The sequence below is a fragment of the Cynocephalus volans genome, chromosome 3, assembly GCF_027409185.1.
Source record: "Cynocephalus volans isolate mCynVol1 chromosome 3, mCynVol1.pri, whole genome shotgun sequence".
NCBI lineage: Eukaryota > Metazoa > Chordata > Mammalia > Dermoptera > Cynocephalidae > Cynocephalus > Cynocephalus volans.
Genome location: NC_084462.1, coordinates 118,455,516 through 118,482,733, shown reverse-complemented (window position 1 = coordinate 118,482,733; position 27,218 = coordinate 118,455,516). Strand labels below are relative to the sequence as shown.

General features: G+C 38.5%; 1 protein-coding gene across 4 annotated transcripts in view; it reads right to left on the bottom strand.

Annotated features, from left to right (window-relative positions):
- NPAS3 (neuronal PAS domain protein 3) overlaps positions 1 to 27,218 on the bottom strand; it is an 857,631-nt gene that overhangs the window by 49,632 nt on the left and 780,781 nt on the right. For all 4 annotated transcript variants that reach the window (XM_063090950.1, XM_063090951.1, XM_063090954.1 and 1 more), the window contains one exon: positions 15,679 to 15,797. In XM_063090950.1, the coding sequence (XP_062947020.1) occupies positions 15,679 to 15,797 (119 nt within the window). The remainder of the gene's footprint in view (positions 1 to 15,678; positions 15,798 to 27,218) is intronic.

Below are 27,218 nucleotides of genomic sequence, written 5' to 3'. Positions count from 1 at the left end.
AATATGAATTGTAACTGATGCACAGATCTTATTGGAATGAAGGGATTGGATGCTCAGATAAAACTGTTTACAAAGGTTGCTACAGTTAGTAAAAAGGCTGAATAGACAACCAAAATTAGAAGCAAATTAGTTGAAGAACAAATAATTTTTCTCCAAGAAAAAAGTCATCATCTTTAAAGGCAGGGGTTTAACTGGATGGAAATCTAAGGGTTTAACTAGATGGTATATTTAAAACATAGGCTGCCTGAAATGTAGGTTTTGCTTATATTGTGACAAATACGGAGACATTTCCGAGAATTCAGATACCTAGCAGTGTACAGACCAAGTACTCAAGAATTTGAGGTCTATGTGTTGCTTCCTACTTCTGATTAATTTTGCAGTCCAAGATTTCAATGCATAGAATTTTAGTATTTTTTCCTTTAGTTACTGCTTCTAGGAAGATCATATTGCTCCTCTCAGAATGTCTATTTATATAAGCAATCTGAGATTAAGAAAAAAAAAATCCCTGCACTCACGTTGGCAGAATGGTGGAAGGAAAAATAAACTGAGAAAATTCTGAATATTCAATGACTAACTTAAATCTACCTACTCTCACCTTAGAGACTGAGAACAACCTTTGCAGTCTCCTTGTTAGAAAATCATGCTCTTTTTCTTACACTGAATCCAAGAAATTGTGAAACATGAAATAGTCTCAATCTTCCTTGTTACCCCAAACAGTGACTAGCTCACGGGTATTGCACCAAACGAAGGCTCCTACTCCTCCCTACATTTGTAAGTGAGCTTAGATGTCTTCACTCCTGGTTCCCTTGAGCACCACATTGCTTTCTGCTCAATGCAACTTGACGCCTTCATCTTTCTTTCTCTCCCCCTCTCCCACTGGCTGGTTGGGAGATCTGAACGTTTGACCTTGGTATTATAACACTGTGTTCTAAACAACTGAGCTAACTGGCCAGCCTGCCTTCATCCCTTTGCTGATACCATTACCTCTGTGTGGAGTTCCCTTCCCTAATCTCTGTAGGGTGAGCCTATCCTTTAAGAGTTGGCTATAGTGATGCTGTCTTTGAGATCCTCTCCTCTTCCACCAGACAGAATTATTTATTTTATCCTACTGCTCTCGAAACATACCTCTATTATAGCACATACCAAATTATCTCATAATCATTTCTTGTGTGCCTGCCTAAGTCTAGACTCTGCTCTCTGTACCAAGGAGTTGGTTTTATCCATCTTTGTCTTTCTAGCACACAATACAGTGTGTAATACACAACAGGTACACAATCAGTGTTGACCACATGATTGAGTGAAATCAATTCCTAAATACTTTGAAACAAAAGATGCTGTTGAAGCATGAAAATTATAGATCATTCTTGGTTACACTGGATTTCTCTCTTGTTTTCTTGAGTTATTATGAACTGATAAAGCTTGTTTTTGAAAAAGTTTTCATTACGTAGATGTAAAGCTTTGGGGAAAAACTATATTCAGAAACTCTAGTTTGAACAATTAAAATTAGTTATTTCATATCACTCTGGAAGGAAGTGCAGTAGATAAGCTCTAGGGTCAGCATATGTCTTGTTCAGCTTTCTTCAAAGGCATGGGGAGTAATAAAGCTTTCCATTTTATCTTCAGTGAAATAATACTGCTGAAATATCACCTCATTTTTGATGTCAGTGATGATTTCTTTTTACCTCCATGATGTCAAAAGGGAATTATTATTATTAGAATGACAGATTACTAATGATGCTGTAGGAAAAAATAAAAAGAGGAATAGCTGAAATTATTAAAACCCAAACACAACATATCCCTTCTTGACTGAGACTCACTGTTTGGTACTTTGAATAGAGTCACTCTGCGATATCACAGCTGCGTAAAATTTATTCTAAGCAGGAAGTAAATCAAGAACAGGTGCCTATGAATTTTCACTAGCGAAATACCATCCTTTTAAAATTTTTAGGACTGGATGGCATGATTAGGAGGTGTGATTTATGAATACAAGTGTGAGAAGATTCTTTGGGGGCCAAAGTGTCTCATGGGCTCTGTGGCACACCTACATTGATGTTTTCCTCACGGGGAGATCCCCTGAGTGGGGAGGAAGGTTGGACAAGGGGCCTCTCCAGGCTTGGCAGTCTGTCAGCCCTCTATGGGACAGTGACAGTGTGGTCTATTGGTTCTGGCCTTCACTCTCTTCTATTATGTACTGAGTGCCTTGCTGTCAATCCGTGTCTACTTTTGGGTCTAATTCACCATGGTTGACCTACAAGTCAACCATGCGTTCTATGAGTGCTTGAGAACATGGTGGTGCTAAGTACTGTCACTCTTGTGTCCTATGGATCGAATCCACAGAATTTAACATTTCTCCACTGGGTCAAAGTGCTTGAGATCTGGCCACTATGGGTCCTTGGGAAAATTGCATTACTCTCCAGATCTTTCCAGTGGAAAGAAAGAAAAGACACATTTCACAGAGAAGACAGTAGTTCATAAAAAACTAACAATTCAAGAATAGGAATGTTTGACATTTCTACGATATCTTTCTTTGAGGAGTTGGACAATTATAATTTTGTTAACTCCACTCATCGTTAAATAGCATTTACTCAGGACTCAGGACTTAACTGCCTATAAGGCTATTCCATGCAGATTAAAAGTTTCAGGTCCCTTCAGCTGGAAACTTCTAAGCACTTCAGACAATGCTAGCATAGGTATTCACCAATAAGCCAAGTGCAAAAAAATTAAGGGGGAAGATAGATATACTTAGTAAGAATGCGATGCTGTATATTATTTGTCATAAAGCTAGGGGTGAGCACATACTGTGTTAGAGTGAGTGCGGAAAAGAAATCTGTCACTGCTTGTGGAATAAGGCAAGGGAGTATTTCTTTCAAATCACCATTTTATTTTTGTCCTCCATTTAGGATCTAGATTGATTTCTCAGAGTCTGAGTGGTTTTAGTCTATCTATAATCTCCCCAAGGACAAAGTACAAAAAGTTCAGAGCTCTCCCTAAGAATTAAAAAATCCTTCCCAGACCTCTTCCCCTTTAGTGGCATTGATTTGGTTAAGTGTTTCCTGGAATGTTTTGGGTTCTCAAACTAGCCTTGGCCAAAAGGCAATATGGAAGTTCTGGATGGCCCTTGCCAGAGCTTCTTGCCAGACTTCAACTTCCCTCTTCTTTGGAATCAGTGGTTGTTCCTGAGTAGGCAGATCCTCTGTTACATTCTACCCAGAATGTCCCAATTAGGGCTATAGCATTAATACATAGAGTGAAGCTAAAGGGAATGTAATTTCAACCATCAATAACTAATGAACCTTACTGGCAAGTCCTACAGTTTACTTTGTTTAATCAAGGAAATAGAAGCCCAAAATAATCATGCTGCTCGTCCAATGTTGCAGAGCAAAAGGACAGAGCAAAGTGCTGGTAGTGGGATGAAATTTTCTGACTCTCCCCACCAGGCGTGCACCTATTAAGTCACTCTGTTTTCTATCATGAGTTTGAAGGACATTTGACAAGGGGCTGTTGAAGACTGTTAAACATATTCAGAACTACCAAGTAATAATCAAGTGTCTCTTGATTGTGCTTCCAGAGCTCTAGCCACTAGAATTGGGTATAAGTGGGGTACAAGTTAAAAAAGTTAAATACATGTTGATTTTTAAAAAACTGAGTATGACAGCATGAGAAATATGTCATAGAATGTGTTAACCATTAGTACCAGCTTTTTAAAAGGAAAAGGAAGAAAACTTCAACTTATACTATCATCAGGACCTGGAAACAAACAAACAAAATATATAATTTCACTGGTTGCATATTCTCATCTCTAAATCCCTTTAAAGGATCTGGAATACCGACCCAATGAAGAAATGTGTTCTTATGGCCTTAGGACAGGTCATGTCCAATATTTATAAATTCGTTCATCTTTTTAAAACACGTTTATTTTTTTTAAAAAATAGGGCACTAATGATAAACATATTTATAACTTGCATAAAATTTTATTTATGTAATACATAAAACAAACAAACAAACAAAATCATGTTTATTGAATTTCCACAATGTACCTGAAACTGTTCTAGGAGCTTCAGTTTACAATATAGTGGGATAGAAAAACTATGTATACATAAATGTATAAAATAGTGTCAGGGTGTGTTAATTGCTATGAAGAACAATAGGCAGCAGGAAAAGCAGGTGATGTGGTGCAGAGGGTTTTAGATGGGGAGGAGAAGAAAGTGATGTTTCAGCAGAAATCTGAGTGAAATGTAGGTGTGACCCATGGGACTATCTCAGGACAATATATACTCCAGGGAGAATAAAAAGCAGGAGAGAAGGCCCTGGTAAAAGGAAGGTATAAATACTGCTGTAAGTCAAATGATAACCTATGTGGGTTGTTTCTGTAGATAACTGTCTACATGAACTGAAAGTGATGTTTCCAACATGGCAACTTAGTGATCTCCATTGCGCACTGGTAGTTTAGATTAAAACTAACAGACACACACACACACTCACACACACACACACACATACACACACACACACACACACACACACACACACACACACACACAGTGCCAAGGCAGTTGTCCACAGCTTCTCCTTTAAGTATTACTACAGAGGGTTGAGAACTGATTACACAGATGATTCTTTTGTTTAAATAAGAGTCTTGTGACTCAAAGCACTCTGCAATGAGCCCATTCCTTCAGCCTGATGTTCAAGGTTGGGGGCAGGGGATGGCGGGCATTCATTAGAGAGATGGGGAAGATATAAATAATTCCTTGTTTCCTGAAAAGTCACTTCGTGAGAAGACATAAACTTCAGAATCCTGGTCCTTTTCCTCTGCTTAGTATGAGTCAACAGAATCCATAGTACCTCTGAGATGCAACAGGGTTCAAGCCACAATGGCATACAGATGCTCTAACCAAACCATGGAGGCTCGTGAGCTACAGGAGCCTAGAAGCTCCATTTATTCCAGGATCACAACATCAAATTGGCCTTGCCTCTACTTCATTTCCTGCATTAAAGAACTATATTAGTCTTGCTATGATGCTAAATCAATTCTAAAGAAAACCATTTGGTATATGCTTCTTTTGTATAAGGGACAGATGACATATTTCAGTCATATTTTGTCCTTTATAATCAAATCAATATTCAGGATACTTAAGCAAGGAGAAGTTTCCCAGAAATAAATGCATTTTCTATATTCAGAAGAAATCATTTATTATTCTAGAGCTCAAACAACTTCCAGGAGATAATCTGAAATATTATTGATGAATTACTACTTTCCACAGTTACAGGTGAATATGCAGATGTGAAGAAGTTAAAGTTTTGGATAGTCTAGATCCACCTATATCTAGTTCACAATACACATTCCATAAACATGCAACTTCACATATGGACTTGTATTGTGTACTCACTATGGGCCGTGCCTCGTGGTAAGTACTTTCCCTGTATTATCTCACTTTATTTCACAATAGCCTTACGAAGGAGATTCTATTGGAACTCCCACTTTACAAGAGAGGAAACATGCTTAAAAAGTTAAACAATTTACTAAAAGTCATAGAGCCTGGAAGGCAGGACTAAGTCCAAATCTTTGGCTGTCTGATGTCACAGTCTCTGTGCTTAATCACTCTTTAGATAAGGGTCAAACAGGGTAATGTATCTGGAAGCCCTTGAAATCTGTAAAGAGTTAAATAACTGCTACTTCAGACTACCAGATCAAGAGATTACTTTAGGGAAACAGAAATTGTGGGTCTCTGCAGCTGTTGTTAGGGTTTCTCAGCTCATCAAAGAGTGCTAGGCCTGAAAAAATGATGAACGTTCTTGTGTTTACTTTTTAGTTCTTAAGCCTTTATTTTAAACTAATTTTAATGGGCCAAAGTCTCATAATAGGGACAATTATAAAAACAAATCTATTATATTGAGAATGTATTTACTGAGACATTAATGATAATTTTTAAAGGGCATTAGTTAGTTAAAAAACATCTTTCTGTATATAAAGGCTGTAATTTTTGCATCAATAAAGTCATTTTCGAAGTGATCATCGCTTTTATTATTCTTAGCTAGCAAAGGCTCAGACAACCAATGTGAAAAGATATAGCATCAGTCAAAGAAGGGATGTTGTTACTTCTTCTACCTCCTTTCTAAAATATGTATAATGGAAAATGAAGTACCTAAGTTAGCAACATACTTGGGCTGCAGTCACTGACATACTTAGAATTTACAGACACTTCACAGAATGGCTAGTGATTATGCCTCTACTTGGTAAAATAGCTAGCTGATTAGTCGCAGCAGAAATGACATATCCCAAGCTGGAACTACTGTCGTGCTTTGGTAATGGGAAATAAATTCTTTAAGATCAGAAACAATGTCAGCTGTATTTAAAATGACACTGGAAACCACATTGTAATGGACAATTGTGCAGAGGTGAGCAGAGACTAAAATGAGATAATAGGATTTAAAAAATTTGATTTTATTGGTTCTCTCCTCTATTTGCATTTTGCATCAGGATAACCTCTGCCTATAAGTTCTACCCTCAAGTTTTTTTCTCTTTCAATTTATTCTGGGTGTCTGGGTTGATTGAAAGGCAATAAATGTGTAGCCTTAGAAAGCTTGAATGGGTTGACAGAATTTTTGGTCTCTCTGAAAATTCATCTATTGATTTGACAAGACAGTTACATTTTACACAGCTTGGAATACTGTAGTCATCATTTCAAGACAACGCAAAGCTGAAGCAAAGGCTTCAGAAGAAGCACTGATATGTCCAGACACCTGAAACATCTCTGAATCTTAGATTGGAAGAAACATCCAGATGGCATCTAGTCTTTCCACACTTGTCTGAGAGGAAGAGAGACTTAATTGATGAGCTTAGTGTATGCTCTTAGAAATCTCCAGAGAAAGGACTACTACCACATTGCTCCCAGCATTAGTGCTGGGCACACCTCCAAGCTATACATCTCCTGGTATGATTAAAACTCACTGCAGACAGTTACCCTCTTGGGCAAGGAAAAAAAGAACAGCCTTCTTATAACAACAATTCACATATTCTTAGCAATCTCTGAGAAATCATGGAGTTGTGCCAGAAGGCAGGATATTGGCCAATATTATTCTAATTTTCAGAAAGAGCCCCAAAATGTTAATCTGCAGAAAAAATTCTTGAAAGATAATTTAATAGAAAATGTGTTCACCAGAGGCCAGTAAGAAGTCACGATGAGTAAGTGATGCTAACATGACTCTTTTTCCTGTTTTCTGAAAGGAATTCTCAGTTGCTGACTAAAGAGAACACTGCGAGTTCTCTTTACTCCAGTAAGAGTTCCAGGAAAGAATGATGGAGATTCTGGTAGAAAAGGTAAGCTGGGGTCAGGTTCTCAGCACTAAGAACCACTGATGACTTAGCAGCAGAGAAGTAAATGATCGCCGAGGCTTTGAGAAGATAGTACAGGGAGCACGGTATAGGATAAAATGGAAAAGTCAAATCTTCTGGGAGGTAATTTGGTAATTTATCAAAATAGATCTGGAAAAAGGCAATATACTGGAGGAGTGGAAACAGAAGCAGGTGGATTCAACCAATTTGGCAGGGCATTAAAATGGCAGGTGAGCAAGAGGGAAAGGTGGATATTTTAGTATTGTGGATTTATTAACGAATTAAAGCAAGAACTAAAATTCCAAATGATTGAAACATTAAATAATAATTCTCTTCTGGTTTGCTATCATTTTGAGACTTGTTAATGTACACATTCAATCAAGAACAAGTTTGCATGTGAAGAGCTTTCAACTTTTAAATTTACTAGCTGTGATTTTGACATTGGAAATTGTAGCTTTCTTTGTTGCACACCTAAGTAAACAGGAAGAAAGGAAGACCAGGAGCCACTGAAAGTATTTTCTAAAAGATATTTTCTGTGAAATACTTTTTTAGAAGATTATCCCCATCTACATGAGGAAATCAAAATGTAAATCTTGGATAGTAGTCCTTTGTCAGATGTATATTTTGCAAATATTTTCTCCCACTCTGTTGGTTATTTTTAACTCTGTTAATTGTTTCTTTTGCTGTGCAGAAGCTTTTTAATTTTATATAATCCCATTTGTTTATTTTTCCTTTGGTTGCCTGTGCTTTTGGGGTCATATTCATGAAGTCTGTGCCCAGTCCTACTTCCTGGAGTGTTTCTCCTATGTTTTCTTTAAGAAGTCTTATTGTTTCAGGTTGTATATTTAATTCTTTAATCCACTTTGAGTTGATTTTGGTATATGGTGAGAGGTATGGGTCTAGTTTCATTCTCTTGCATACGGATATCCAGTTTTCCCAGCACCAGTTGCTGAAGAGGCAGTCTCTTCCCCAGTGTATAGGCTTGGTACCTTTGTCAAAGATCAGATGGCTGTAGGTGTGTGGGTCAACAGACACATGAAAAAATGCTCAACATCATTCAGCATTTGGGAAATGCAAATCAAAACCACACTGAGATACCATCTCACCCCAGTTAGTATGGCTAATATCCAAAAGACTGTGAGTGATAAATGCTGGTGAGGTTGCGGAGAAAAAGGAACTCTCAAACGCTGTTGGTGGGGCTGCAAAATGGTGCCAACTTTATGGAAAATGGTATGGAGGTTCCTCAAACAATTGCAGATAGATCTACCATATGACCCAGCTATTCCACTGCTGGGAATATATCCAGAGGAATGGAAATCATCATGTCATAGGGATACCTGTACAACAGTGTTTATCACAGCACTGTTTACAATAGCAAAGAGTTGGAACCAGCCCAAATGTCCATCATCAGATGAGTGGATACAGAAACTGTTGTATATCTACACAGTGGAATACTATTCTGCTATAAAAATGAATGAAATATTGCCATTTGTAACAACATGGATGGACTTAGAGAAAATTATATTAAGTGAAACACGTCAGGCACAGAAAGAGAAATAGCACATGTTCTCACTTATTTGTGGGAGCTAAAAATAAATAAATACACAAACAAATGGGGGGTCAGGAAGAAGACATAACAATCACAATTCCTTGAAGTTATTAAGACAAGCGATCAGATATGAGGTGGATGGGAGGGAGGGGTGAAGGAGGATTCGGTAAAGGAACACAAAAATCAATCACATTGTATATTGATAAAATAAAATTAAATTAAAAAATCACATTGTAGCAAGAGTTTAAAAAAATGAAATCTTAATTTTGTACTTCTGCAGTCTAGGAGTTGATGTATTTTGCCATAGGATTTCAATAAGTATTAACACTAGATGGATAAAGGAGGGGGAGAAATAAGGAAGGAAATGTGATACTGGTGAAATAGGTTCTGGAAGATGCCATAATTTGGTTTCTTGATAAGTACCAATGATGTCATAATATTAAATAGGGTTTTGTAACCTGAGATCAATGGATAAACTTCAAGGATTCAAGAACCTGCTGATGCAAAATGAATTTACCTTGGGAGAGCTTCTACAGATTTCATCAAATCTTTAAAGGGATCTATGACACCTCAAATAATACAAATCACTGTTAAAATTATGTGTGCTCCTTACTCCATAAATTTTTTAAAATAAGGGAAGTTTCTATTTTAAAAGACATCTATGTTTGTGCTTAGAGAAGGCACAAGAGTTTTCTTCAGTTAATTAGCACCCTGTAGTTTATTGCTTTTGTTACTTCATGTTTAGATACAGATACTCTTAAAGCTGGGGTATATCAGCAATCCTAACAAACCAGTGGACCTACCAATCATTTTCTCGTCATGATTCTTTATATCATAAGGAGGCTAGATAGGATTTCAGAAGTCATCTAGTTCAACACTGAGCTACAGGAAAGTCCATACCCAAATCATCCCAGATGGGGGACTGTTTATTTTTAAGAATCTTAAGTTCTCCCATGATCCACTAGTAATGTTTGCATGTGTCATAGCAGGAATTGCCAGCATTAGAAGATTTCACCTCTGTGAAGATTTGTAAGACATTCTCAACATTATATAAACATGACAGAGATTTTCTGTCTCTTTGTGTTTCCCCATCTAAGCTGCTCTACTATGCCATTAGTGTTAGGAACATGTGTGGATAAATACTCCAGAAGTGAGAGTGGTGCTGGTGGGCATTTAAGAGTAGATTAGAAAACTGGAAGTCTCACACCAAAGGAAACTATCCTCCTCCAGAGACAGGAGCTAAGAAGGCAACCCAATTAGTCCTCACTTCTCTAATTTTTCTGATTACATATCTCCTTGTAACCCTTGTGCTCTACCTAGTAAGTTCCCCCAGACATAGACCTAATCAAGGAGACAGAATATTGATGCACTGCAATTTAAACGAGAGCTGTGTTATGCTAAGATATGTGACCAACAGTGAGACGTGAACAACAGAGAAGTCCCTGAGGTGTAAAAAGTGGCTGGTCTAGATAACATGCTACTATGGATTTCAAAGCAAATGAGGACAGAAATGACCGAATGTCATCTCAGAGTTGGCAAACTTCACTGAGAAAGGGCAACTTTCCTGAGGACTGGGATGTGGCAAACCAAGCAACAACATCTTACATTATACCCTACACCTGAATTAGCAGATGCAGATTCACCCTTCTTTGGAGAGGATTCTTGTTTAGTGGGGACGTGAACAGGTATGAGGGTCCTGGAAAGGAAGGTGAATCTGCATAACTCTTTGGGGGCACTGGAATTACCAAGCACTGACAGGCTAGTGCAGTGGGATATGGTGAGCTGCAAAGGGAAGGTCTTAATCAGGCAAGAGGTTTTCCTTTTAAAAATTTAAATTAATTTGTCAGATGTTGCAGTCCAGCTCATACTGAGCTGCTCTTTGGACTTAATTATTTAAGCAGCTAAGTGGAGGGGTTAAGAGGACCAACTCTGGAGCCCACCTGCCTGGATTCAATTCTGGCTCCTCAGTAGCTACTTAAGAGGTCAGTAAACATGGGAAAGCATCCACCTATTAAGGCCTCAGTTCACCACCTGCAAAATGGGCCTAGTAATAGAATGTAACATTTGGACAATGACTGACATAAAGGAATTTTTAAAATAATACTAAGTATGGATTAAATAAGTATAAAGCATTTGGCACAGTGCCTGCCATAGAGTCAATGTTCAATAAGTGGCAGTGGCACTTTTGTTACTACGATTACTGACAATGACAACAACAGATAAAGTGATGGGGAGAGTTAGAAAGGTCCATGTGCCAAGGTCACAGAAAAAATGGAGAGAAATACAGTGACCTGCATCAAACAGGGCTTAACATCTTGAATCTTTAAGGGAAAAGAAAGATGCATACAATGGTAATAAATTTGGGAAAATATTGAGAGTATGGAGAAATTATCATCACCATTTCTTTTCATTTGTGTTTATTGTGTGGTGGTGGGGTGATTACCAGTTTTATTGGAATGTTTTATAAGCTGCTAGATTTACTTACTGAGAATGAACAGATAAATAGGGATGTTATTCAGCTGTGTCATGTCATGGGTTCTCACCAGCTCTTCTACTAACTTCTCAGAAGGTTAATGAGGGAGGTTCACTGCGGGGGGTGGAGGGAGGGTGGGGTGGGCTGGAGGGAGGAGGAGAGCTGGACCTGCTGGGTGATTCATCTTACTGGGGGAACTGAGGGTGAATTAACTCTTGCAGTTCTGGGTAGGGTAGGAAGGTGCTGGGTGGAGGCTTTCATGGTATTTTGAGAAAGACTTACTGACAGGGTATATAAGAGGAGTACAGTCACTTCAACATATTGATGGGATCTGGAACAGCTTCTAAATCTTTTCCAATCCTGGGTGTTCTAGGTTGTACTTTTTAATATTTTGTTCCTTGAAAACCCCTTATTATAGCAAGATGTCTTTAATCCTTAACTCAAGTTGTTTCAGAAACATTTTTTCTTCCATTTGTTCACTTGGTGGTTCTTTCTCATTCACCACTCATAGGTGACATGTCATCTCTTCAGGGAGACCTTCTCTGATCCTCCTACTTAAAGTGGCCTCCTGGCTCCACCAGCTACCTCCTCACACTACTCACTTCACTACAGTATTGTAGTCTAGTGGTTAAGAGCAGGGGGCGTGGAGCCAGACTCCCCAAGTTCAAACCACAGCTCTGCTCCTTCAGCATGTGATGCTGGGTACACTAATTAACCTCTCTAGCCTTAGTTTCTTGATCTGAAAAACAGAAACAATAAAAATACTTTCCTCTAGGATTGTTGTGAGGGCTTATACGTGTAAGCTACATCATGCCAAGCATACTGTAGTGCTCCTGACGCTAGCTGTTGTTATTTTAGTCTTCACTGCTCTCTGAAATCACCTTCTTCATTTATCCATTCATTACAGTCTGTCTCCCCTGCTAGAATATAAACTCCATGAAAGCAGGGACTTTTTATTGTTCAATGCTCAGTTTCCAGGATCTAGAACAGGTCCCATGGTAGGAGCTGAATAAATCTTTGTCAAATGAAAGGCACCAAGCCTATTCACTGGGGAAGGGACTGCCTCTTCAGCAAGTGGTGCTGGGATAACTGGATATCGATATGCAGGAGAATGAAACTAGATCCATACCTCTCACCGTATACTAAAATCAACTCAAAATGGATTAAGGATTTAAATATACACCCTGAGACAATAAAACTTCTTAAAGAAAACATAGGAGAAACACATCAGGAAATAGGACTGGGCACAGACTTCATGAATACGACCCCAAAAGCACGGGCAACCAAAGGAAAAATAAACAAATGGGATTATATCAAACTAAAAAGCTTCTGCACAGCAAAAGAAACAATTAAAAGAGTTAAAAGACAACCAACAGAGTGGGAGAAAATATTTGCAAAATATACATCTGACAAAGGATTAATATCCAGAATATATAAGGAACTCAAACAACTTTACAAGAAGAAAACAAGCAACCCAATTAAAAAATGGGCAAAAGAGCTAAGTAGGCATTTCTCTAAGGAAGATATACAAATGGCCAACAGACATATGAAAAAATGCTCAACATCACTCAGCATCCGGGAAATGCAAATCAAAACCACATTGAGATACCATCTAACCCCAGTTAGGATGGCTAAAATCCAAAAGACTATGAACGATAAATGCTGGTGAGGCTGTGGAGAAAAAGGAACTCTCATACATTGTTGGTGGGACTGCAAAATGGTGCAGCCTCTATGGAAAATGGTATGGAGGTTCCTTAAACAATTGCAAATAGATCTACCATACGACCCAGCCATCCCACTGTTGGGAATATACCCAGAGGAATGGAAATCATCAAGTCGAAGGTATACCTGTTCCCCAATGTTCATCGCAGCACTCTTTACAATAGCCAAGAGTTGGAACCAGCCCAAATGCCCATCATCAGATGAGTGGATACGGAAAATGTGGTACATCTACACAATGGAATTCTACTCAGCTATAAAAACGAATGAAATACTGCCATTTGCAACAACATGGATGGACCTTGAGAGAATTATATTAAGTGAAACAAGTCAGGCACAGAAAGAGAAATACCACATGTTCTCACTTATTGGAGAGAGCTAAATAAAAAAAAAAATAAATAAAAAAAAAAAAAAAAGGGGCCGAGCCTGTGGCGCACTTGGTAGAGTGCTGCGCTGGCAGTGCGGCGACGCTCCCGCCGCGGGTTCGGATCCTATATAGGACTGACCGGTGCACTCACTGGCCGAGTGCCGGTCACGAAAAAATGACAAAAAAAAAAAAAAATATAAAATAAAAAAAAAAAAAAAAAAAAATTAATATATAAATTCACACACACACACACACACACAAACCGGGGGGGGGGGGGGGAAGAAGATATAACAACCACAATTATTTGAAGTTGATACAACAAGCAAACAGAAAGGACATTGTTGGGGGGGAAGGGGGGAGGGAGAAGGGAGGGAGGTTTTGGTGATGGGGAGCAATAATCAGCTACAATGTATATCGACAAAATAAAATTTAAAAAAAAAAATAAATAAATAAATAAAATCTTTGTCAAATGAATGAATGAATATTCTTTCAGTATTCAAGATATTAGTTTGTCCATTTTCAGGTCAAACAGCAAAAACAACTTTACTGAAGCGCCTATATTGCAAAACAAACAAAAACACCAAGCAGAACACAAGCTATTTGTTCTCTTGCCTATACTGAAACTCTATTTCTTCACATTATATTTTCAAACATACATCCCACTTTTTTGCAGATTCACAATTTTTCAAAGCTTTATGATCGCTAGTTTGTAGTATGAAAGTAAGAAATTTTCCAAAACATTATCTAATGATATCGAATTATACTAAATATTGCTTTTGCAAACGATATCTCACTCTTCCACCCTCCTTCCCTCCTGGGATATGCCCCCTACAAATCAGTTAAAACCAGCAAAAGTAAAGAAAGAATGCTGACAGACAGACAAGTAGGAGTTGAAAGGAAGCCCCATGGCTCCTAAAATCTGAACTGCAAATAATGCATCTTTCTAGCATTAAAATAACAATAATTTTGACATCTGTAGTCTGCTTATACAATTCCGAACTTGCTAATACTACACAGTTTACAAATAATACGTGCATAGTATTTAGCAAGGCAGGGAAATACAAAAGAGTCCTAAGGATAGGTTGTTTTCTTTCCTCCAGTCCTTTGCTTCACACCCCGTTAAAGGTTAAGGATGCTCCATATGTGCCCTGCAGACTGTAGGACAGCTCAGCTAAAGGTCGTTCTCGGAGGGGCCTGCTTCCCCACCTCCTTTCTTCTTTTTTTACTGAAGAATTAATGTCAATGAAAGCACTCAACTTTGACTTCTATCCAGCTGCTGGTCTCCTGATGACTTATATAAGGTTTTCCAGGCCTGATGATAATGGCTGCTACTATCCTTGATCATGCTATGGTCACCCTGAAGAACTGAGCTATCACAAGTTCTAAACACTAAAATCGGGAAAGGTCATGCTGGTCACATTGACGGTACATTCCATTTCTGTTTGTCCTCCCACATATAATAAATATTGTTTGAGAGATTGGTTAGTGTGTTGTAAAACTGATAAGATTCAGGTTGCCAAAGGCATTTCATAAATTTCATAGGTCTTAATTTATGTTGCTATAGTAACTGAAATGCTGGAATTTCCTGAGATTAGAAAGCTCTTATATCCTTAACCTTAAAATGATGATAATGTAGATTATGACTCCAGACTTGCCCTTTGCTTGTGAGGAAAATACACACACACACACACACACACACTCTGTCAGTTGAGTATTCTATATATGCTAAGGCAGGACCTGAATGTTCAATATTGCAATTTCAAAATTAAGGTTTCTAACATCCAATCTGACTTTCTATGTGTACACATCTCTGTGGCCAAGATGTTATTAAAGTGGACATTCTTTCTCTAAAGAGAAAAGGGGAACTTGAACGGAGTGGTGAAAGAAGTAGAACTCTCATAAGTAGCAGTTCTAGGACACTCATGCTAAGAACTGATAGGAATTTGCCTCACTTTCTCCATCAAAGTGACTCTCCAGCAGGTGCTGATGCACTTGTCATATTACTAGTGTTTAAGAAAAGACACCATATTGGGGCATTTAGTGCATTCACAATGTGTGAAGTAAGGAGAGGCAGGAAGAAAAGCCCCTGCCTTGAGACAGGAAGATGACTAGGAACCGTATGCTGCTCAAGGCCACATGTGTTAATTATATGGATTCAAAGCAGCTGGAAAGTTCAATATAAATTACCCAGGATTGGCCTGAGACAGAAGTGTCTCCCCTCCTGGAACCCAGCTTACCTTATATCCCGATGATTTGATGTGCACGCCGCGTTTGGTCAGAGTAGATTTCATTCGGATGAAAAAGGAACGCTCAAGTGTGTTGTCAGTGGTTAGCAGACTGGGGCTGGTTGACTCCACTGAGGAATACAAAAATACATATACATGTGATTTAGATCTCTACACAGCCCTTCACAGCTACTGCTCAGGTGCAATCCTTGAGTTCACTAAAAATAAATGAGTGATGGGTGCTAAGAGTGTAGTAATCAATTTACCTCATTGAGAAAATGTTTACTTTGCAGAAAATAAAAAATAAAAATTAATGTATCCAAAGTAACTCTGTTCCAGTTTCTAGCAAGAGCTTTTCAGGCCTTTTAACTTCCAGCAGCTCCCTATGTAGGGTCTAAGAGTGAGTGCAGCTCCCTTTGAGGCTTGGCTGGTGCATGTGGAGAGAATGGCCATGAAAAAGAAAGACTGTAGATTTATGGGGTCAGCCAAGGTGCAGGTAAAGATATTTCTCTGATGAAAGGTAATGAAGACTTCCCCTTTCTCTCCCCGAGAATTCCTTCTTGTATCATATGTGGGGAGTTCTAGGAACCACAAAACCATCAAGGTTGGATAGCTGTGTCCTGACCAATGTCCTCACCCTCCTGAGATGAATTTTTTCATTGTGAGGAACAAGGAGCATGAAGTCTTCTCAACTAACCTTAGAGGGATGAGAGTAGCATGTACAGATGGAAACAAAAGCTACTCAGGATACCACTTTCCATTCCTGTCACTCATAGCATCTTGCCCTTGCCCTCACCCAAAAAGAACAGTCTCTGTTTTTTCATTTCTCTCCTTCTGATATGAGAAAATAATTTCCTCTCTTAAACAAGATCTTTACTTTTTCCATTTAAAGTTTTTAGATTAAGTAGAGTATGTTTTAACTTATGAAACTTACAATGGTAGTTAGCAGTCTTGCTGATCTAAAAACACCATCATGCAAACAGGCCAGAGGCAACATAAATCTATTTTCCTTAAAAACAAGCTTCTAAAGTACTTTATAAATTTAAGTGTTTTCCTGCAAAGAAATTAATTTTGGGGTTTTTAAGCCTAATACATACTTTGTCTAATTTCACTCTTCTTAAATAGTATTTTAAATTCTTCTTATTCAGGATTTCTTTTGAGCAGTTCTGTATTAATACTAATTTTCTCTGTAGTGGGGGTAAAGAAATATGTGTAATAAAGAAACTGAAGAATTAAGTACATGTGAAAATAGTTATTAAAAAATAGGGAAAAACAGGTCAAACGAGTTTAAAAATTTTTAAATTACAATATGTATTCCATATATTTCTAAGGGTAGGTAATCTCTATTTTTCATATTAAACTTGATGCTCAGATGAAAGAAGAATGAGAGCTACTCTAAAAACAAAAACCTTGGTATTTGTGGGGTAAGGCTTTTCTTGTATCACTCTTACCTTAATATGACTATATTTTCCTGTTTTTATGGCATTTCTATTCAGGGGTGATGGAACCACTGACAAGTATCCCTTTCTTATGTGTCTCTCTTAAGGCTTTCTTTTTTTTTTTTTTGTTTTAGAGAGCATGGATCTGATGTCATTTTAAATGTACAGCTTTTTATCACTCGAGGGAAAAGCAGAGCCATGTTATATTTAGTACTTTCATTTCTTCTGATTAAATATGAATTACTATGAAATTTTTCTCATCATCTAACACGCCATAATACGCCAACAGCTTTTTAATACACTATATAAGCACAAACTTCTGCTCTAAGAGTTTAATTTGCCCCTCTAATCCAATCACATCAACCTTATTTCTCTTATCAGAGATTCCCATTTTGAATTAAATGAGCTCATTAGTTTTAATCAAAAGCAGAGAGATCAAAACTTAAACGTAAATGCTTTAGATCAGAACTGTCAGTCAGCCGTGCAGTTCTATTTTACTAAAACACAAGATCAGAGACCCTTAGAACCAATTTTTTCTTGTAAGGGATGCTGAGAGCTTGAAGATGCTATATTCTTTTTTTTTTTTTTTTTTCCATCCAAGGACAGATTATACATTTAAGGTTAGACTTAATTTATAGCAGTTTTTCATCCTGGTGGAAATGGAAAAGTATGCCAATCTACTGTTGTCCCTTTCACATTTATTGGCACTGGTCCTCAGAGACTTGAACTAACGTGAAGCCATCAGAATCCACACCACAAACTCAGCCTTAAAAATTCAGCCCTGTTCAGCGAGATCATGTTTGCAATAGCTGAAGAAAAATGAAACTTCCCAGAGAAGTGAAATCTGTTTCGGGGCTAGGGTCCTGGATACCCTGATCCAGTAAAGAAGGAACCACCTAACTGCAGAAGAGTAGGTAATTCAGGCATTGTGAGAAATCTTTATTGTTTTCAGTATGCGGAACGGCATAGTAAAACACTTAAGAGTGTACATTAGAGACTCCAGCATGTGTGCTTCCCGCTGGGCAAAGACAGCTCTGCATGAGTTACGGAGCCAAGTGCTGCATTGTGTTCTGACTGAGGCAGAAGGACAGTATCCACCACAGTAATTGCCTGAACGTACAGGGGCAATGTTAATTACACCGGGGGCAACTGGTATGAGAAATACTGAAGTCAGGTTTTGCCCCATTGAAGCTGAGATTGAATATGCAAACTGGTCCTCAAGCTGTATTTAAAGACCACCTGGGTATGGGGAGCTGGGGAGAAGGAGATGGGGCAACCTAGAAAGCAGCTTGATTTGTGATGACCATTCTACCTTAATTTCGTATGACCTTCTAGGTCTGGGGACCAGGCACAAGTAACATGCCACACTATCCTTTTCAAAGGGATGTGTAACAAACACTGTGGCCACGCATACTCAAAGGCTAGCAAACTCGGTTTATCCCAACTGTGACAATGGGGTGTCTCACGGGAAAAAACATACTATTTGCATGTGATGGACGAGAGCAGCAGCTCAGGAAGAGAAGCTTTCTGTCTCAGGTGAGAGGCACGATTTTGATGAAGGTTCTATCGGGGGAGAGCCAAGGCAGAATGGCTGAGGTGGTCTGTGATGCGACCGTGGCACCCAACAGAGAAGCGTGTGTGCACGTGTGTGTATGTGCACATGTGTGTGCATAAGCGCACTGTGTGTGGGTGTGGGAGGTGGTGAAGAGAGGACAGAGTGGTGAGAAAAGTTTCCTTAGGACGGGTGCTCTATAAAGACAGCGGAATTAACTTATGTCTAAGAAGCATTTCTGAGCGCTTTCTAGATATGAACTGCTTTTCTGTCAAATTTTTGGGGCAGGCCATGATTGCTACATGCTCTGATTAGAAATTTGGTATTCAGAGAAGTTACATCTGCTGCCTGAGATCAGGAGAAATCTGTAAGTAAAGCTGGATTAAGTGGTCAAAGTCTAGCATGCCCAGTTTTGACTTATGAATTATAAACCGAGAGCTGAAAAACAAAAACAAGACCCACAACTAAAAGCTAAATAAAGAAATATACTCTCTTTTTGCTGAATCTCAAGGATCTCAACTTTTTAATAAATCTAAATTATCTCAGCTCTTGAAATGTCAGTTTTTGCATATTTTTAAGAATTTACAGAACAATTTACAGCAAAAGTTGTAATACTTTTTATGTTGGCAAATGCCACCATAATGCTAAATCATATCTGTTACTCCACATCTGCTCATGATTCCTAACTGGTGTTGTAGTTGCTGCTCTCCTTATAACTACACAGGGACAGGAAGTGGTGTGGGAGGCGGAAGGAGCAGGTGGTTGAGAACCATCTGCTTCTCCGTGGGCCAAAACTAGGGCCAGGTGGTGAACACCTTTGATAACTTTCTCCAGGGTCTCTTCAAAATGAGGCCAGACCCTCTAAAGAGGGCCTTTCTTTTTAGCATACTCCAAATGTTTTCAGTGCATTTCTTGTATCAAAACCCTAGAACTGCCACCAAATCCTGATGTGTGGAGGAGAGAAAAAGAAAAATTAAATTTTGATAGAATGTTACTCCTCAATAACGAATAAGGTATTTTTCCTTTTAAAGGAGAAATGGAGTTGGGGTAAGTTAAGATGTGAAGTTCAACATACTCTCTTTCCACTTCATTGCCTAAACAAATCTTTCCTTTTTCAGATGTTCTCTGCACACAGGACAAACCAAAGTGCACACATCCAAAGTGACTTTCACAAGACAAGTGAATGTTGATTCATTTTGCAATTATCTTGATAAAGCCAAATTGTCTCACTGGCATATGCTGTTAGCTTTGATAGAAATTGATATATTTTAGGACTTTAGAATGAGTATGTATCCACTGAAATTAGACATGTTGTTTCTTTTCTTACAAAAGTTTTCCTTCACATGAGGGAACAGCATTTCTTTAGTCACTTGGAGTCAGGGATGCTCATGGGCTTGCTTTATTTAGCCAGTGAAATGTGAGGAAAGGTCACAAGTCACTTCCAGGTGGAATTTTCAAGAGCTGGTCATGATGTGCCATTTTTTCTTTCCCTCTGCCACGGTGACTATTAACATTTTAGATGTGGCTGCTCAACCAGCCTGGGTCATGGAAGACAATGTAGGGCAGATCCCCTTGCCAGCCCTCCCAGAAATAAATCTTTGTTGTAATCTGGGGATTGCTTTTTACTGCAGCATAACTTAGCCCATACTGACTAATACAAATACCAAATCTTTATTATTATATGTGGAATATACTATAAAGCAAATGTACTTCACAGGGTCTGGTTTTCCAAAGCCTTGCAGTTTCAAATAATTGACCTTGTGGAGGACTGGAAATTTTCCTCAGGCTACAAAGTCTCTGTTGTAAGATAAAGATTTGTGGCTCAGCAAGGTTGCTGGCTCAAGGACAGACAGGTTACTGATTGATATGTGTAGATACTGGAAAACTGCTGGAGAGAGAAGGAATATTTGCTAAGATCAAGCTTTTGTTGATCGGACTACTTAATTGCCTTACTGAAATGTCATCTGGCTTGTTTCACTGAGAGTTACCAGCCTATATTGTTAAACTATAACCCCACCTATGTTCTCTTTCTGTAACTTCCTGATCTGGAGAATAAATGTAGGAAGAGAACTCCAATTCGAGGTTAATTTTCCCAAGGAAGGAATGCCTCTTGCTTGAGGGTCCTGGGAAGATTAACCACTTTGGGGCTTCTCACTGCTCAGAAGAGATGGGCTTTGAATAATCCTTTGAGGCTCCGTCACCCAGGGGACGTGGGGTGACAAATCCGTGGGGGGCAAAGCAACAAAATGGAAGCAACAATTATATAAAGAATCAGTATGTTGACCAAGGTCTCCCAGTTAGTCGCAGAACAGAAATATGACAAATGTTTGCCTGACTCCAAAGTTCATGATGTTGCCGATATACTGTTCTTACAGCTATTTATATACTTATTTTATCTCCATTTAATCTTTTATGCTAGATGTTTGAAAGCAGCAGGGCTGAGACAAGTCTAACTTTGACCACCGATAGCATCTAGCATTCATATAGATAGTTAAATAAAACCTTTGTTCTAGGTATATTATTATTATTATATATTATATATCCATTTACAGACATGTATGTATACATATATATTCAGTAATTAATACTTATTAAATAATGACTTTAATAAGATATTTTCAACCTAGTTTCCCAACAGCAGGCCAAGCAAGGTAAAAAATAAATCTTTTCTCACAGAAATTGTCCCAGTGGATTTTATATTTATCCAGGATGATATCCATGGTACTTCTAAAATGCCAAAAATTCTTCAAAACTCTTTGTAAAAGGTGGAGCTATTTTCTCTCTCCTCAAGTGAGTATGGGCCAGACTTAGTGATGTGCTCTTACAAATGGCATATGGTGGAATTGACGATGTGTGACTAGTATAGTGGCTCCCTCCTTTCTCTCTTGGGTCATTCACTCTGACAGAAGCCAGCTGCCATGTTGTGATGACACTCAGGCAGAGTGGAGAGGCCTTTAGCCAACAGTCAGCGAGGACCTGAGGCTTTCTACTAATAGTCACATTAGTGAGCTTAGAAGTAGATCATCCAGCCCCAGGTAAGCCTTCAGGTCACTATACTCTGGCTGACATCTCCATTATAACCTCATGAGAGGCCCTCAGCCAGAACTACCCAAAAAAGCTGCTCTTTGATTCCTGACCTGTAGAAACTATGTGTGATATCTTTGCTTTTTTAAAGCTGTCAATATTTGGGGTAATTTGTTATGCAACAATAGATAACTAATATAACATCCACGTAGAACCTCTTTTTAGAAAAATGATAGCCTTGTTTTGATATGTGACAACCACTGCATGGGTAAAACTCATGTGATAGTGAGAAGGAATGCATGGCCCAGTGTATCAATAACTGGTGAATTCACATGTGTAGGAAAAACTACCTGCAATACTGATTTTTATAAGTAGGGTCTGTATTTCCGAAGGTAAGTGCTCAATTGATTTTTTAAAATGGGCAATTTGCAAAAGATGCTATCAACAGACTACAAGACTGTGAGATCTTGAAAGGCAGGGGTGATATCTTATTTGTCTTTTGTTATATCTATTTCCTGCTCTTCTTCAGCCTCTTTTGCCCCACCCCCACCCCCGTACCTAGGATTGTGTTTTATGTAAGTAGGCCCTCAGTTGTGCATGTCAAGATAAAGTGACATTCAGATGCTTTCTTTTAAGAATTGTCCATTTCATCCCATGCCACTCTCTCACACTAAACAATATCTTGTCACAAGAAGTCCTTTTCTTTTGAGGGGAGTGGATCATTATTGCATCCTCTCCTTGTATTCATCTCTAAGGAAGTGTTTTCTGCAAAGTGTTCTTTTGAGAGTCATGGGCCAATGGGCTTGGTAGTTAAAAGAGGATTGGCCTGTTTCCCCCAGAATTAGAGAATACTTTGTTCTCTGTCTTTTGAGAGTTGGTTTTCATCCCACTGGCCTGTCTTCTCCCATGTGACAGGGCAACTCTGAAGGTGGTAAGAGCCCTTCGCATACTGGAGTGGGATCCTTGGTCACTGGTGGTGAGGCAAAGCCTTCATTTTCTGTGGCCACAAGTTGTGCCACCCTTTGCAGACAGTGCAGTTGCAGCCATTACACTCTGGAAGGCAATCAGACTCTGTCAGCTTCAGTGCTTGCTCTGGAGTATGACAAAAAAAGCCCAATTTATTTAAATCTCATTAGGGCTGGTTCCTGCTCCCACCCAGTTGTGAGTCTTCAGTTTTGTTTAGAAACTTGTGAATCATTAACTGAAACTCCAGAGCATAGCTTGAAAATAATTGTGATTCAATAACAATGTGATAAACTTCTTTCAAAGTAATATTAAAAATAATCTACCAAAATATATGGAAAAAAATTGGCTAACCCATGCCACCTGTCAGCATAAACTCCCTAGCATTCCTTGGCCTGCCTCTGATGAGAATCATAGTGCATAAGTTTGCCTCTTGGGTTCCCTGTGTGTGGCAGGGGTTACTTCTTGGTGAGACTGTCCCCTGAGGGGGAGGGAGTATTCGGAGGCTGCCTGCTGCTCTGCAGTTGGTGTTTGGATGACACCACTCTGGGGAAATATACACAGTGTCAGAATCAAGCTGCTGCGAGTGGGTGTTTCTATACACAACTACTAAGCAACAGGCAAGTTCAAGGGGGAAAAGTGAGTGTTGTAAAGATCACCTTTGAGAAAACATGATATCCAATATGACCCATCCTGCAGCAGGCTGTGCACCCCAAAGGATGTGCCACATGAATACTGCAAGCAAGCATTTTAAATCTTATTGGAAATTCCCTATAAATGTTGCCACTTGAGGGATCTATTCTGGGAGAAAAATATAGCATGTCCTCCCGGGATGCAGCGTGGATTCCATTACCAATATTGCATAGGGGATCGAGTGTGGCAATGCTTTTATCACGACTATAAAATGGTTACGAGCCAATTCTTCATATAAAACATACTCAATAACATTGATGCTTTTTTTCCCCTTTTCTGTTTCTTCCTTCTTTTCTTCCTTTTTTTTCTCTTTCTTTTCTTTTTTTTTATGACAAACATGATGTCAGACAAAGGGCATCATGACTGAGTCTTTGTAGTACAATACAAAATAACAATACATAAACACCTTTGTGAAGGCAGCTCGAGACCCCATGTTTTCTATTAAAAAGTCATGTTCAATCTTCACTGTTGATAGAACCGAATAGCTAACACAGGGAACATTGTATATCAGAAAGGTCAATAGTTATTATGAGCTACAAATATATTTTTTTCCATCCTTCAGGCTGTTTAGCACATATCACAGCATGAGCAGCTGTCTCCTTTAATGCTTTTAAAATTAGAATCCCAAAGAGGAAGAAAAAATTATGGTTGCAATGATTGCTCTTTGCTTTTGTAAGTTTACTTTAATATACTATTTTATATACATGAATCTTCCATGCAGCCTATCTGTGGGGCAGTAACTGGTTGCCAGTATCCAGTTGAGCTGCCATGTTTATTTTCTTAGCATTCTGGCCAAATCTCTATCTTAGGAACAGATGTTGTCTACATACTATATTTTAAAACGAAGTTATATAGAGGAGTCTGGTTACAGAGGCACTTGCAAACATACACATGTGCATTCTGCCTTTTTCTTGCTTTAAAGTACTATTCCTAGCTACAACAATATCATGTGATGAGAAACAGCTATACAGCACTGGGTGAAAAATCAGGCAGTGATTGAAACCATTGATACGCAAAGTATCACTCCCCATGTGCAGCCAAGTGCATTGAGAGTGCACCTTTTAATATTTTAAAGGTTGATCTTCTGCCTGTCCTTGGAACTTCCTGCCTTTAATCAGCACATGGCCCTAAAACATAATATTGGTATTTTAAACACACGTAAGTACGCATGACATGTTTTATTATAGCTCACTTATTCTTTGTTCAGTTATTTAAATTAAATAGTGAGTATCTATAATAGCCTGGGACCATTTGTAACAGTGCTTACATTTGGAGAGAGGGGCAAAAAAATACAATAATTTCAGGTAGTGATTAATGCTATAAAGAAGAGCAGTATAGAGTAAGGGGCTAGAGAGTGATGCGGGTCATATATTGGTTGAGGGGTCACAGGGGTCTCTGTGATGAGATGGCATCTCAGAAGAGACCAAGTCATGCGACTACCTGGGTGGAGGTACCATGCACATTGCTATGTTCATGGTTCACACTGTAATTTTATGACTCCAGCTTGGTAAAGGGCTTTACAGAAAACTATTATTTATAGATAGGCATTAGTGACAGTAATATCCTAGAAATGTTATCTTTCAAAGTTTTGTCCAAAATTAAAATAAAATTATTTGTCTTCAGTATGTAACTAAACATGTAGGAAAAACCAAGGGAGGGGTTCATGGACATGATTGTGCAGCATGTCCAGTGCCTCCAGATGTACCCAGTGGTGTGGTCAATTCTCTGGGGATCTCCAGAGAGAGCAGTTTCAGTACTTAAGTGGGAGAAGGATTGAGTAAATAAATGATACACTTTGGAGAATTGTGGTGGTGAAAATAAAGAGAACTGAGTATGTATACTGATTGAGAGGCCAGAGCTTAGAGTTGTCTACACTGAAAATGCTTATTGAAGAATCCAAATGCTCGGAGATATTTATTAAGTAACAGAAAAAGAGAGGTGAGCCCCTGAAATGGGGCAAAGAGAAAAGGGAAGGTGGGAGAAAGAAGGAGATGGGGGTGGAGGGAGAGAGACAGGAGTGTGACGGGAATGGTGTGGAACAACTTAATCTCACTAAAGTAAAGGTTGTTTGCTGAGATAAAAGAAGTGGGAGAAGGAAGGGGTTTTGAGAGTGAAAAAAAGCTATGGAACAGCCCGTGTGGGGAAATCAACTGGGAGGGATCAACAGAAAATAAGTACTAAGATTACATAGTAGTTGGAAGTTGCATGGATTGAATTTGAGAGCATTTATTTTCTGGTATTCCCTAATAATAATGGATTTGTGGTTTTTACAGGCAATACTCAGGACAGTGAGATTTTTCTAGGGAATGGGAACCAGCACAATGGGAATGAAAGTCAATAGGGTGAGGGATTCCAAAGAGTAAAGAGACAAGTGAGTGAAAACTGACAGGGCGATGAGCTGGGGACCAGGAAAGGATGGCAGGACAGGGGAGTCCTGTGGGAGAGGTAGCTAATAGGGGCTTTGTTCAAAGAGTGATTTCTGGAATGGTATTGAGTGCTTTTTTTTACAATTTACATTTATGTAACTATAAATATTTTTCTATCTTCCTAGAAAATTTTGAAAATATCAAGTATAAATAAGAAAAAAAAAAAAATCCCCAGTGACCTTATCACCCAGCTATAGTCACTATAAACACTGTGTTTTCTTGCACTTACTTATTTATTTATATATTTATTTCAAAATTGGGATCATACCTATGTCTGCCATGTTTTTTAATGTTAAAAAAGTCATAGTTCACTATGTGGTAATAGCTATACTTTTATTAGACACTGTTATAGGAATGAGTGTTGGAAATCTAGGGGCCTTGGTTGCAAACCAGCTTTAAAAAAACTTTTTTGAAGAACATTACAGTATCTGCATTCGTCCATATCATCACATCACTTCAAAACACACTGTCTTTAGGGGCTATGTAATATTTCATTGCATAGTGATGAATTTCTTTGAAATTAATCTTCTTTCAACTTTCTTATATTTCTTAGGGTGGATTTCTAGAAAGAGTATTACTGGGTCGAAGGGCAGGAACTTTTTCTTAAGATGTACAAACTGATTTTCAAAAAAGTTGTGCTGCATCAATTCATATGTCTATAACAATGTTTGGTATTCATATTGATTGCCATTTTTTTTTTTTTTTAAAATTTTATTTTGTCGATATACATTGTAGCTGATTAATGCTCCCCATCACCAAAACCTCCCTCCCTTCTCCCTCCCCCCCAACCATGTCCTTTCTGTTTGTTTGTTGTATCAACTTCAAATAATTGTGGTTGTTATATCTTCTTCCCCCCCCCCCGGTTTGTGTGTGTATGTGTGTATGTGTGTGTGTGAATTTATATATTAATTTTTAGCTCCCACCAATAAGTGAGAACATGTGGTATTTCTCTTTCTGTGCCTGACTTGTTTCACTTAATATAATTCTCTCGAGGTCCATCCATGTTGTTGCAAATGGCAGTATTTCATTCGTTTTTATAGTTGATTGCCATTTTAAAGTATTTGTCGTTTTCGTGACCGGCACTCAGCCAGTGAGTGCACCGGCCATTCCTATATAGGATCTGAACCCGCGGCGGGAGCATCGCCGCGCTCCCAGCGCCGCACTCTCCCGAGTGCGCCACGGGCTCGGCCCCTCATTTTAAAGTATTTGTTCTTATTTGATAAAAAATATCAGCAGAAGATACCAAAAGGATACTTTACTGGGCTCTCCCTGAGAAGCAACATGTAAAACTATCTCATGTGTTTAATCTGCATTTTTATTTCTAGTGATGTTGAATTATATTTTAATACATATTTATTGTGCATTTGAATTTGTTTCAATAAATCATATATTTATGTTCTGTATTTTCTAATTGGGTTTTTAGTGTTTTCTTTATCAGTTTGAATGAGATATTTA